Below are 14,256 nucleotides of genomic sequence, written 5' to 3'. Positions count from 1 at the left end.
AATATTATATATATAAATAAATATATATATATTATTATTATATATACTTTATTAGAATTGGTATTGGGGTTTCTAAATGTTGGTTTTCAAAATCTGAGCCGAATAGCAACAAAGCGGTGAACAACAAGACCGTAGGCTTTTTACATTGTACTGTATCATATACCAGCGACATAACTGGAATGTACTAAGACAGCTATGGTCAATTGTATTCATTGTGAGGCAACTGGCGTAAATACCGAGCATCCTAAAAGATCAGATTGCTAAAATTTCATCTCCTACGTTCAAGTCTGTGTTAGAATGTCAGGCAGTAGAAATGATCGCGTATATGGTCGCTGGGTCTGTGGTAATATCAGTGACGGCCGAAGTCGTCGAATCGGACGAGAAGCCGCAATCAACACGTTTCGTCTACTATTTCCCGTCAGATCCGCAAAGGCCGCGTTCATGAACTAATACCCATGTCATCAGGAAGCCTAGATAACGGAAATCCTTACGCTTCTATAGTTCAGACGATCTTGAAGGGGCTGTAAACAATAACCAATTTTCATTCAAGTTAATTTAAAAACGTAAGCTGAATTATAAGTAAATGTTTTTCGCGAAAGATTATACCAAAAAAGTGGAAAATTCTATATAGATACTTGTTGGTTAATCTAGTCTATTTCCATATTATTTTTATTGTTATTTCCATATTTCCATATCTTATTTTTTAAAAGTAGTTTTGATAAAAATCACTCCCAATAAAGCAATACGCATGTGGTTAAGAAGGGATATACAGATTTAGGGTGCACGGAATTTTATGCTAATATGCAATATACGTAAATTCGAGGACCGGATAACAGCTTCGGTACGCGAATAACAACACGCGTCTGATGGAAACAACTTGAACGTTCAAACGACAAACGCATTTATCGGCTTTTTTGTTCAAACCGGCCTTGGCAAGGTGCACAGATGAATTGTAATAGTCAAAGCAGAACTTTGTAACACAGAAATAGTGTTTGACATGGCATTTATTTTTACGAAGCAAACATATGCTAAGCCAAAGCAGCCTTCAGTGCGCCAATTTGTTTTCTGTGTTGATTCCGCTACATACGGAAGAACTGCCGGGAGGCGCAACGACAAAAAGTACATCTGTCTGGAAAATTCATAGGCCAATTTTTCCGCAATCCGAGCTCATTCGATTGAAAAAGACGAAATCTTCTAACTTTGACATATGCCTATTTTTTCCCACAGAAATATGAATTCTATGACAAATTCTATCTTTGATAGACTCGAAAACAAACACGTGGTTTAAGAAAGAACGGGCTAGCTATACGGAAAGTTGCTTTATGGTATCTGCGACAATATCACACTGTAAAATGCAGCTTGTCAAACATTCTACTTAGCTGGTATGGAAACTGTTGTTTCAAACATATGTGTAACTGCTTTTTGCCTAAGCTAAAAGAGTCAGCTTTCGATCTGTCGTATTATTATTATAGTTCAGTCTTGATGTAGGTGTTTGGCTGTATTTCACGCTGTTCTCTCTCATTGCCTTTTTATATAAAGCGCATGAAGTAAGTAGTATATTGTAGGAAAACGGTACTGAGTGTAAAAGGCGTCCATCTGTCGAGGTCATCAAAATAGTATATTTGAGTTTTTACGGATGAAGTACGGGTGTTTTATAGTTGTTCGGCCACTTCGGTGCTGTAGTAGAACAAATGCAATTTGTAAAGTGTATGCAAACGGGTGCGTTGTTCTTAAGGACAAAGTGCACACTATAGATTCCATTTGCACCCGCTTTCGTAACTGCATGCGAATACTAATGAAAGATTGGTTAAGGCTCATAGAGGGAAACGTGACCAATGAATAAGTCAATTTTAATAGGTCAGTATCGTAATAGATACCTATTTTTTTTTAGACATATATAGTTTATTTGGGAATATAGCTTGAAACATTAGCAAACGCTTTTTGTATTCTCTGTAAAAATGAATCGTAAAAAAAATGAATGGTTCTAAACGAATCCGAAGGACTTTGAATTTTTTTATTTATTTTTTGAAGTATGCGCTTATTTAAAAAATTTGGGCCCTAACGGCTTTGTTGGCTAAAACTGATACTTCAGATATCACGTGTCGCGCAGTTATATTCCAGATGGAAAATACGGAATATCAGTAAAAAAATGGGCTCCCATGAGTTCATTTCAGGCCAGCTGAAAATTCCTGTAATGTATTCCGCTTGTAATTTGCAAAACTTCAGTAAACGAAAAATCCGCCTGAAGTATACGGTGGTAGCCATAGACAAAACGTGGTTCATTCTTTGCCGTTAACCAAAGATGAAGTAGCTTCGGATATAAGGTAATGGTAATACTTTTAATGCGCTGTGACTACAAGGTATTCGCCGAAAATGACACGACAAGTACAGTTCGCTATCTCTTCAACGGACTTGCAGATCGTCCGCACGGCGATTGAAAGGATGCAGGTTGGTTGCCTGATGACGACGTCAATTTCATCGCTATGCTTCAGTTACTTCGCGGATTGGGCGGAAGAATCTCCAACATTGACTTCAATATGCTTATTCTCTTAATCAAAATCCTTGTAATTATCGAGCTTTCGATATTTGAAAAGGTCAACTGGTGGCCAAGCAAATCCTACTATCCATTTATTTCAAGAAGTTTGCAGGGTTGGGTAAAGAAATTGCATATGGGAAGGCGATTATAGCTACATAGTGAATCAGATGCCGCCAGAGCGCTGGCACAAGGGTGTAAAAGTAAATAAAAATTATCTTCCTAATAGATTCGAATTTGCCGGATTCGCCTGCAAGAGCTTAACAGATGCTTCTGCAAGGATCTTCATTCCTATTAAGTTTTGCTAATGTAGCGTTAGAAGTTGACTGATAAGACAGTACGTATGTTGTTGGGATCTATAAGTTTTGAGGACATAAATGATAAATACTAACATGATAAGGTTAAAATTGAGGATCGAACGACGCCTTCATTATATAAACAGCATCACGTACCGAATGAGATGAACAACCCGAAGGGAGGAAAAATTTCCATTTATTTTGCCTAAATTGGATTTTCCGTGCAGGGTTACAAATCGATATTTAATGCCTCATTTTTCCAGTAATTAAACCCACAAAGAAGTCGTCGAAAGTGCGTCCAGTATTTAACGCTTCTGCAGCACGCAAGAAACGAGTATCACAAAATGACTGCACGCGAGATATCCCGAGTTTTCGTGTCCGGCACAAACGCTTAGGAATTCCAGACGTATTATATTCGAAAGGCATATTTAATGATGGAAGTTTATCTGGATCGCAGGACTTCTCTAGCATTCTACCGATTTAAAGATTCGGAAAATCTTGGCGGTCGTATACTTCGTAAAATGATGACAGTTTCATTGGTGTTAAAGATAATCAAGTCTAATAGTACCATAGTCAACTGAGGGCATGTCAAGCAGTACGCAGAATTTCATCCAGAGGGATGTGCAGAATTAATCCAGGATCCATATATCTTAACCGACGCAAATTTAGAGAGAAGCACAACTGTGTTATACAGTGACATGATTCGTATCATTCGAGACGAAGTTAAGGAAACTATGTATGAACGTGCATTTATTCAAAGCCAGGTAACAAGGTTTTGCTGTTTCATGTTATGAGGCGGAAGACATGCAGTATTTTCTCATGCTGGAACTTGAATATCCTGCTCTTGAACCTGATTCTCATTCCATTAATTAGGTTCCGGAAGCACAAGAAGTGCTAGCTATAAGGAGCAATCTAACCATTAATATGGACAACTTTTCATTATTTTTGAGCTAATGAGAGCGTTTGCGTATACAGAACAGGCGATCCTAATATTTTAAAAGCAATTTAATTTTAAATCATATTTTCAGGCAGTCTACTGACCTGTCTGGACATACCTTTAGCAAAAAGTATTTTTTGAAGCAGGGTCACACTCGCCGTTAGAGAGAAGCGTCACCTGAGCAGTAGCGTTATTAGTGATTGGCAACGATGCCTTCAAACAGCGCGTAGGCATTTTGGTGCGAGTAGGAGGCCACTTTCAATTCAGGTTCAGGTCAACCATCCGAGATTTGCTACATTGCTCTGCAAATTAGTGTGGAATCTCATCGTGAAAGCTGTGTAGTGATTAGGGATTTAATGAGTAAATTCTAGATTCCCTGGATGCGTCATCAAGCAGAGTCTACCATTTTTCAATGCGATAAATGTCGGCGGGATAATGCCACGTTCGTGGCTGTAGCCGAAAAACCTTCGCCAGCTGACGGGACAGAGTTTTCGTTCGGACTTCTCAGAATAATAGGACTGGATTTTAAATGGGCCCATTCGTGATTCGTAATAAAGGCTCTCTAAAGAAGGGATAAGGGGAGCAATTTGCAGTTGTGTGGTTTGTCTGCAGCAGCCTGTTCGTTGAGTATTTTTGCTTCAGTGCGAAACACGGCATTTCACAAGGTAAAACTTCGGATAATTCTTTACATTCTAAAACGCTGTTCGACGTCCAACTGCTCTACGAAAGCCTACGATAATACGACAATATGGAACCATGTGGAAAAGGAAAGGATCCTTTTTGAATTTAATGTACCTTGTACTTTTGGCGTGGAGCTTACTGGAGGGCTGGCTCAAAAAGTCTCTTTGTAGTCAAAAGCTTAGACTGTTTAGTTCCATGATTACCTTATGAGAGATATTCGCGGTTATTAATCGGAGCTCATGTTTAAACCTTAACGAGCCTCTCTTCGGCGATGCTTATATTCTCAAATACTTCTCTAAATCTCCCCGGGGAGGGAGATGTAGTTAAGTTTGGACAAAAAATCCGATAGTTGAATTCAATGACAAGGCCAACGAAACTAAGTTTTTCAAAAACTTAGTTTCTCTCTCTCTTTCACCCTTTGAACTCTTTCAAAGAGTTGGCGGGAAAAATATCAACTTTGTGCGATCAGTACTTCTACGCTAAAATATGATTGGTTTTAGAAGAGACCAATAATGGCTCGGTGCTACAGTCATTTTGGAAATCAGTTAGAATTGGAAAAAAATATCAAGTAGAAAGGGAATACCCAAAGCTTAGGTTGTATACCTAGATGGTGATGGTTGTATTTATTGAACAGATAAGTTGTCGATGAAGCTTCTCTAATTTCGTTTTAGGTAAATATCTCCTAGTGTTAAGGATGTGTTGAAATCAATAACGGATTTTTCTGACAAAAGTGTAGGCGTCATTTTCCTTTTCACAGAAGACGAGTGCTGGACGCCGCGAAACCAATACATTCGGCGAACCATTGGAAACAATTTACAAATGTTTACAAATATTTACTTTAATTAAAGTCTGGTTCAGTTTTTCTCTTCTACTTAACCTGCCAAAGGGGAGAACGTTGCGTATTGTAGAGTGGCTAATTTCTGGTTTGTATTTTAGCTCGTTGAGAGAAATTATGCTGCTCTATACAAGCAGTTCTTTATTTTCGTAAGGTAGTGTTACTTGCCAGTTCCACTCTGAGTTAGTTACTGTAGTTACTCTAAGAGATGAACAAAGGTTTTTTTATGGTTATTAGTCGCTGACTTGATAATCATCGCTCGTGTCTAATGGTTAACGGTTATTAGATAGATAATTTCAATATAGTTGCTCGAGCAGCCTTTTCATCCCGGCTAAAGATATGGCCAGGAGTGGTAAAGTTGAGCATTTTCCGCTAAGTGTTTCTTGCTTCTGTTAGTATTTTCCGTGTTGTTTTTATTTAGTATCGAATTCATTAGCTTGGTTATTCGAATAAATTTTCTATTTTTATAGAGGATTTTCTTTGGTCGTTTTCATCAATTTAACTCTAGACTATCCCTTATTATTTGGCTTTTACATTATTTGTAGGGAGGTAAACAGGAAATTTCCGGTGCACTAATCTATTTGTTTGCATTGTTTCTTAAATACTTTTAACCATGCGTCGTCTACTTCTCTCTACGAAAGGAATTCGATAGGTTACTGTTATTGAAGTAGGCATTTTTTAGCGCGAAAAAGTATATCGGATGTTCGCACGCGTACATACGCGATGCAGACTTGTATTAGGACGAAGGGACAATTCGTGGACCAGGTTCTTTACAGTGCTGCCCCTTCCGATAAATTGATCTCAATAGGCAGAAATGCTTATGGGCACTGGTTCTTGCTTCTCGCGGACAAGCGGCAACAAAGCTGCCTTCGATACAGCCTTTGTTTTCGAGGATGAACGATTGTCCTGCCGAAGTGATACTCCGTAATGGCTCAATAACCCTGGCTGATTATCAGCCTATGCCAATGAAGGAATTTCTGTGAATGTTTCCATTCAGCGAAAAGATACTCATTTCTCTAAAACTACTAAGGATATTTTCTATCGTAATTCCCAGCGCACACTTGTATGAAGTCGAACTTTGAATGATTCAAAGACTGTAACATCTAGGCTGACTAGCTCACATTATTACACATCCTTCACATATGTAATGGCGTGAATGGCTTCGTTGAAGGGCAGAAAGTGCTCTCGATGAAATGGTGCGAAACGCTTTCTTTGTACTCCATACGAACAGGTCTGCAAAACTGTTAGCCCGTCAGTATGCACTTCGAGCTCTCGAGTCAAGTAGGACCAAACTACTAGGCACTTCCTACAAAAGGAGCTAAGAGGTACGATCTCGGTCGCTCATGCACGGACAATGATAAGAATAAGTACCGGAGCTTATTGTTTGAAATGATCGTCTGATGCATAGCATCGGCCGATGGGTAACAGGACACAGCGTTCAAGTCATTTACGAGCATGAGATCTTTATACATTGAAGATTAAAAGCTTTTGTTAGCAACATTGTGCAGTCTCGATGATACGTTATGAAGATATGGCTGTTTCATTGTGCTGTCAAAATTGCACCTGCAACAGACATACCTATAGGAACCTAAAAATTTGAATTTTTAACGGATTAAGTAATCGTCGAACGCTGATTATTTACCGCTAATTAATTAGAAAAAAACACTGGAGTTACATCGACGATAGTATTTTTTTTTCTCTAGCACTACTCTATGAGAACACCGATGTTCCCATATCGTTTCTTAGATGTGTGGCGTATAAGCACAAAACTATGATATGTTAATTAAATATGGCATATGTATAAATATACATTTGTTCACAAGAACGAGCTGGAATTTATCTGTATAAGCAATCCATGACATTTTATTTCATATAGGCTCGAAATATTAGTCGCTTATATCATCAATCTCATTTCGGCCAACATAGACCCCAGGGCAATCACGTGATATATCGTAAGATGATGATTTTTGCTTAACTTGATTATTGTTTCGCTTTGAAAATGCGGCTCTAAAATGAGCGAAGCTGTAGTAGAAAAGCGAGGTGATTAGGTAGATTTTTTCTTCATTGTTTAGCAAAAATTGGATGTTATGCAAAAATATATCTACGAGTTCTGTATAGCCCTATTGTTCTAAATTTAGTCAAAAAAAGATTCAATAATGTGAATTATGCGAAATTTCTAACCCGAGTTCTGTCTGAAAAAAGTTGAAACTTCGGATTACTATAATTTCAAATAAGGATTCCCTAACTAAATGGCCTTTATGGCCCTGTTTATATATATAGTCCCACTCTCCCCTGCGTAACCATAAAATAAGTAGGTAAAACAAGACGTCATCCACATACAAATTAAAAGTTGACTTGAAAGCACAACGAACTTTTGGATTTATTTATCTATAATAAAGAAGAATCGAATGAGATTGTAGTTTGGAAACTTTATTTACAGTATTATGTACATTGTGAACTGTGATGGGATAGATTTGTGTCTAGGTACGTTACATACAATTCGTTTCATTATTTACCCGACTGACTTTGGCGCCCGGCATTGGTTCTAGTTTAATAACACACAGTCATTAGCTCAATTATTCATGTCACAGCATGTTTATCGGCTCAGGAAGCAAATGTCTTAATGGTTTGCTAAATACAGCCTAGAATAGAAAGAATCGTATAGGTGGCATCGCAAGGTGCTTGTATATGTAAGCAAAACTAAATAATTAAGAAATGTCTCCTTCGTTCAAGTTCCGCACCTAAGTGAACCCGCAGAAGTGACGACACTGCGTAACCACGAGCCCGAACCAATTATCAAGCGTTCAAAGCAAAAATATTACACAAAAGCTGTCTACAAATTGCCTTATCAGCCCCAAGTCAGTTAGATTGACGCGTGTCCAAATAATGAATGTTATAATCTTTAAAAGGTGGCTTATAGAGTCTGTGTGATCACAACTGAGCTGCGTGAGCTAGGAGCATCCTCCAACCAGGGCTGATCCTGGGCCCAATCAGGATACGAAGGCGGAAGACAATAAGAAGCTGGTCTGCTAATTATCAGTTCAATCGTGTCACCAGAGGCCGCCACTAGCGGTACCGCCGTACAGCAATCCATATTGTGACTCTTGTGCTCGTTGATCTAAACAAAAATAATTGATAAGAGATTAATTCAATAATTTCAGCGAGTATCTTCGCACATTTTGTTTTTATCGTTGTTATTAGTGCAAATGTTACTCTCTTTGAGTGTTTGCTTCTAGACCACAACGGTATACTTACCCTATCCAGCGTTCTTTCCCTACGTAGCGTCAAACGCTACCAACATCTATGCCGTGTACGTTGCTATCCCAATAATCGTGTCTTCGTCGTCATTCAGTTGTGTGACCCATATAACAATCTCTTTTCTGACATTTCTCTCACCGCAGTAATCTGATTTCATATTTTGTGGCATACAGAACTAGATCACCTGCACTGTACAGTATTTCATTACGTATATCTGTAGCAGTTACAACACGTTTCTCAAAGCTTAACTACGATCCGGATTAAGTCATTAACTACGTGGATAGCTGTTCCAGTTTACTGTGTCAGTGTTATTTAACCGTCACATCAACTTCTGTATTACCGCATTTGAGATTAACGTTTAGCTGGGTATGAGGGTGACTTTAGTAAATAAACTGCAAAAGGCGAGTTTGCGGAATATATAATACTTTCGGCTCCTTCTGGTTTTTCTGAAGTGCACTTTTTTCATGAACATTTTTGAGGCTCTGACGACTCTTTAAAGATGTCAAGGGCGCAGGATTAAGAAGATCGTCAGACTTTGTTAGCTTGTAAGGCTGCTCCTAATTATTCGGCACAGTATGGAACCTTTTACCTTGGACCTTTAAATTCGGTATGACTCATGACGTAGGTGAAACCCTAGTTTATGATTGAGTTTTCTTGACATCATTAAAGATGCCGCATAGGATAAGAGCATACAAACGTCTCTAGAGACTAGGCTTATTAAGTTGCAGTTCTTTGCGTGCTGAGGCAAATTACGTATCCGAGTACGTGGAGTATGACTTTAATAGACTGCAGCATCGGTTGAGGCTAACACGACCATCTCTGTTACTCTCGTTCCCCGACAGAGTGGATAACGTATTTCTCTGTTAATCTTAAGGACACACTGGGACGTAGATTCGAATCTGGGCATGGACACATTATGTTTCGTGCTGGGAGCTAGCCGTCTGGTAGAATACCTGAAGGCGACACCGGACGTAAAACTCGGAACCTAGAAAGACAATCCCCGTTAAACACGAGGCAGGTTGCATATCACTTCCCCCGCCTTTTGCTAAAACCGTTTGTGCTTCATACATATTGAAATGATAGGTAACTTCAGCGTATGGTTGCCGTTTTCCTCTTACGCAGAGGTCGAGGTCAGGATAATGTTTATTTTACAAACGTCTGCATCCGGCATAATATCAAAGGGACTTCAGTGTAAAGTTTTCGTTTCTTAATTTACATGAACATTGCTTATAGCTCACCGATTATCGTTAGCGGCATAAGCGCCTCCGTAGTTAACGTTACTAACGGGAGCACTGCTACATTTCAGTCGCCTTGCCACCAGCATTTTGCAAGGAAACGACAACTTCCCTCCAGGTTATTTGTGGGTAAACGTGCAACAAGATAGGCACTAAATAATTACATCATTCATGTCTGCGCGTAAACCTTGGCTATTGAAGTCATGTCAAACCCTAGTTCAGTTCTAGCTTAAGATTTAAGTATTTCACCGCTAACCCAAATTTCGAAGCGCTTGGTCACGTTGATGTTGTCTGTCCATGACCACCCCTTTCAAGATCATGGAGAGACTAGTACATCAGATCATACCAGAAAAGTATTATGTGTCACGAGCCTATCTACTATTAAGACAACAATTCTTTTTACTAGAATAGGGATTAGTTTGATAGAGTGTAACAGACAGAAAAGGAGAGGATCAGTTTTAGCTATCTGCGCTATATACTGTCTGTTGATCCACCGCGAATATAGACTTGTTTTGCTTAAAAAAATCGTCTAAAATATTATATACATGTATTGCGTTTTAAGCTAAAAATTTTGAAACTCATACCTGCAGAATTCGATCAAACGGTCTGAGGAGTCCGCACATATCAGCCGGTCCCTTAGGTCTTATACGATTTACGTAAATACCCTTCTCGAAAAGACCATCAGAAATTGAGAAACCGAAGTCATCATAGACCTTGTCTTTGAATAGAGTCACCCGATGCACCTCCACGGGAACCGGCATAGGTGGCGGTATGTCCTAGAAAAAGAGAAACATAGTTTGTACGGAACAGAAACTCTAAATTAAAATTCTAAAATTAACAAGAGTAGTAAGGACATATATTTCTTCAATAAGTTCACTCGGAAATCTATAGATTATTGATAATTCAATAATGAAAAAGAGACACCTTTATTGAAATAGAAACGCGCGTTCATTTTTATTATGTGTGGTACTCACTTGCAGCCCAAAGTTGGGCATATTTCTTGGAGGAGGATCTAGAAACGAAGGCGTATTTGAAGAGGTCGTACCGCCTTGGCTGCTTGCTCCTGATACTGCTAAATCCAGTATCGATGACATCTCGTCTTGGAATTGGGATTGAAAACCAAAGAGATCGTCAAAACGTGACGATAGAGACGCAGCAGGTGCTGGCGAAGGGCTTTTATTGGGGGTTACTGAAGGTACGCCCAGCATACCGCTTCCACTGCTGCCTCCGGTGGAACTAATTCCGGAAGAAGAACTGAGTCCTGGTACACCGGTGACGCTCGCTGCCAGTTGACTTTCGGCTAACTGAAGGTTGCGCTCAATTTGACGTAGAAGTCGCGATTGTCCGCAGGTTTGCAAGTCCTCAAGCACTTTTGTCCAGTCTGACGATTCAACATCTGAGTTGACGGGTCGTCCGCCTTGTGCATGCGATTGCGTTTGTGGATGATGAGTGTAGGCAGGAGGATTATAAGTAAACCCAGACGGTCCGGATATGTCCAACGCCGTCGGAGACGCCACTAAAATACAACAACAATAGGGTACATTATCACGAATTATTTTTTACGTATTTTTTTTAACGAATGTTTTATTCTCTACAACCACGCGCTGATAGATTGTAAAGCATAAGATTTATATTTAACAAAATTGAAGCTTTAGTCGTCAAGAACACGGACATTTGCTTTCAAGTTAAAGGAAAGTGGCCAATAAGCTACCGTCTGATGAACTGTTGACGAGAAACGAAACTTTAAATGTTATGTAAGATGATAAGATCCCGCGGTTTTTTACTGAATAAAAATACCGCCTTTTTTATTATAATCACCTATTAAGTTGCGTATTTCTCGTCATTCCTCACCACCTTTTCCGTCTTTTAACGTTAATTAAAATGATGTTTTCCTTCTCAAAAAGAAACGGGCTTAGCTCGAATAACTTTTCCAATTACTTTTAAGTTGTTGATAAGTGTTGAAGGTAAGGCTTCAGATATGTGAACAGAACAGGTAAAAGACCATTGACAAAAGGACAACTGCAGCATAACACTTCAGTCGAAGCCGCTAACGTTCGATACCGGGAGAAGTGTCGAGATAGATCGTTAAACTATATTTTTTTTATTGAATTTTGAGAAGTTCATTAGGTAGTCAAGCCTCAAGTTCTTATGTAAACCTAAAAAAAATTCTCTGGTGGTCTTCAACGTTCTATGTCTGCAGTTTATTTAGTCCGCCCGAGCTGCCTGTCGGCCGTATTGCTTCGAAAGTGCCTTCAGATGATCATCATCAAACTTAGAGGGTGCTTAAGAGCGGAACATCGTCTATGTTTTGATAGAGTTTTGGTCTTGATGAAATGCATAGTGCAGAAGATGTCGAAAATGCATTTTTTTTTCAGCTGGATCGTTCATCTTTCAAGTTCTTTCAAGCTCAAATCGCGCTCGTAACCCAGTTGTAGCATGCTGATAAAGTAGAAAGGGTGCATTGGAGCCGTTTATCAAAAGCTAATAACGAATAAGAGAAAACAAGTACTTTGAAAAAACCGCGGAAGCTAATTATCCAATCTAATACCTGGTAGAATTCGCAGTTCCCATTAGTGAATATACTTTGCGTATAAATTCGTTAATAATATTTATTTTATCTGAATATTACCTAATTTATTCTCCATATTGCGTTATTTATTACCTTGTTGCTGAGTTGTTCCCCTTGTAATAACGGATCGATTTGGTGGCTGCTTAACCGGCTGACCCGGGGGTGGAGTGGATGGAGAAACGGCGGGAAGACACGAGCCGGATACATTTGATTGACGAGCCAATAGCTGAAGGCTGTTTAAGGTGGCTGAACTTAAGGCCGTAGTATCTCGAGATGATGTCCCTATATTACTCTTTGGCGGTAATGGAGAAGGTGCTTTAGCCATAAGGCTCGGTCTTCTTTCGGGGTTTAGGGCCCAGTCGGGTGGATCCCAGCGAGCACTTGAAGGTGCTGACTTTGCTAAAGGAACCTCCTGACATGCAGGTGGAAGACCGGCTTGCCACTCGCGAATCGAACTCCACGCATCCTCGGAAGCTTCCACATCAATTTCTTTAATAGATTTGTAAGGCAATTAGATGGCAAACGTTTTGTTAAACCTATATGATAAAAAGGTACCATTGTTATAATTAAATTTGCTATAACTATTGAATATCTCTTCAATCTTAAGATTATTAAATATCTTTCAACAGTTCATGTATTCAAAATATTTTCACCGTACTTCCATGTGTACGTTATTTTTTTTTAATTATTATTATTATTAATTTAACTTTCTAAATGTTCAAGGCAATATCAATGTAATGTCAAATTTAACACGCAAATAACTAGGTCTTGATCCCAAAGTGACGGAAAAGGAACTGTTACCTTGCAAAAGAATATACTGCGCTTTCCGGCTATCGGTATGGTTCGTTCGGTCACTGTCATTTATGCTAACGACCTTTAGTCGACACTACTCAGAAGTTACTTTGGAGCTAGTGGATGAGATTTGAAATTTTATGGTGTGTTGAACGGTGCATATTTATCACGACTTTCACGCCATTTTCTTGCTAATTAATTCATTAATTTAATTAGCAGATGTACGTATGATCGACCCACTGCCTTTCTAGCAATACCAGGTGTCGAACCTGATATGTCTCGGCATTATTTTCAAAGATAAGGTCGTGTTCCCATCTCTAACTACTATTCTAAATCAATGTACTATTAACCGTAACTTATTTGGTTGGCTTTTAAAGTGTGAAATCACAAAGTACTAAAAATGTATTACGACTATCTTTGTTGAATGATTGGGGCTTGACGGGGGCAAATCGATAGAGACCGGGCGTGTAACCTTGAAGGAACCGTGCGTTATAGTTCTGTTTAAAGGTACCTGCTAAAAATGATTTAAAACAGCGGCAGACCTGATTTCGGTTGTGCGGTGTTGACTGCTTGCGAGTGGCTTGTTGTTGAAGGATGCGGAAGTCCGCTGGGCGACATCGAGGATACAGGGGATGCAGTTGAAGCTGGGGTGGTTGCGGCTGTTGTAGGCGCAGTCGGAGGTGCTGTAGCTGCACCTGCTGTGTCGAGATTGGCCAACGAGTCCCAGCTCTCTACGGCACTATCAACTGATGGGATTGGGGTACCGGCATAAAGGCGCTGTAGCAATAGTTTAGGATCTAAGCGAGGAGACTGTGAAGGTGGAGGTCGTGTTGATAATGGGGAAGAGCCACCAGGAGAGATAGCTGTCCCTAAAGGTATCGGACTAGATACGCAACCTCGTTCCAAGTCGTCAAACACTGTAGATTAACACAAACACCGGTAAAGAACTATGAATGAAACAGAAGCTTTAGAAGGACACATTGCTATATTACAAACAAAATTCATACGTTGGAAGAAAGTAACCTTCAACTAAAAAAGCTTGAGGTGAAATCCATTGTTGTGAATCAACTACTTTTTTCTCGTATTTGAAAATGTGATCCAGCATCAAAATGCAGGATAA

At 39.4% G+C, this 14,256-nt stretch overlaps 1 protein-coding gene across 10 annotated transcripts in view; it reads right to left on the bottom strand.

Annotated features, from left to right (window-relative positions):
• Positions 1–7,691: 7,691 nt before the first annotated feature.
• The window catches only part of Grip (Glutamate receptor interacting protein), a 48,436-nt gene continuing 41,871 nt past the window's right edge, over positions 7,692–14,256 (bottom strand). For all 10 annotated transcript variants that reach the window (XM_086978565.1, XM_022791118.2, XM_022791120.2 and 7 more), the window contains 5 exons: positions 13,679–14,053; positions 12,438–12,833; positions 10,750–11,291; positions 10,360–10,551; positions 7,692–8,400 (listed from right to left, as the gene is read on the bottom strand). In XM_086978565.1, the coding sequence (XP_086834691.1) occupies positions 8,197–8,400; positions 10,360–10,551; positions 10,750–11,291; positions 12,438–12,833; positions 13,679–14,053 (1,709 nt within the window). In that variant the 3' untranslated portion in view covers positions 7,692–8,196. The remainder of the gene's footprint in view (positions 8,401–10,359; positions 10,552–10,749; positions 11,292–12,437; positions 12,834–13,678; positions 14,054–14,256) is intronic.

This window comes from Varroa destructor, unplaced genomic scaffold (genome assembly GCF_002443255.2).
Source record: "Varroa destructor unplaced genomic scaffold, Vdes_3.0 BEIS01000002.1, whole genome shotgun sequence".
NCBI classification, from domain to species: Eukaryota; Metazoa; Arthropoda; class Arachnida; order Mesostigmata; family Varroidae; genus Varroa; species Varroa destructor.
This window is presented reverse-complemented; position numbering and strand designations above follow the sequence as displayed.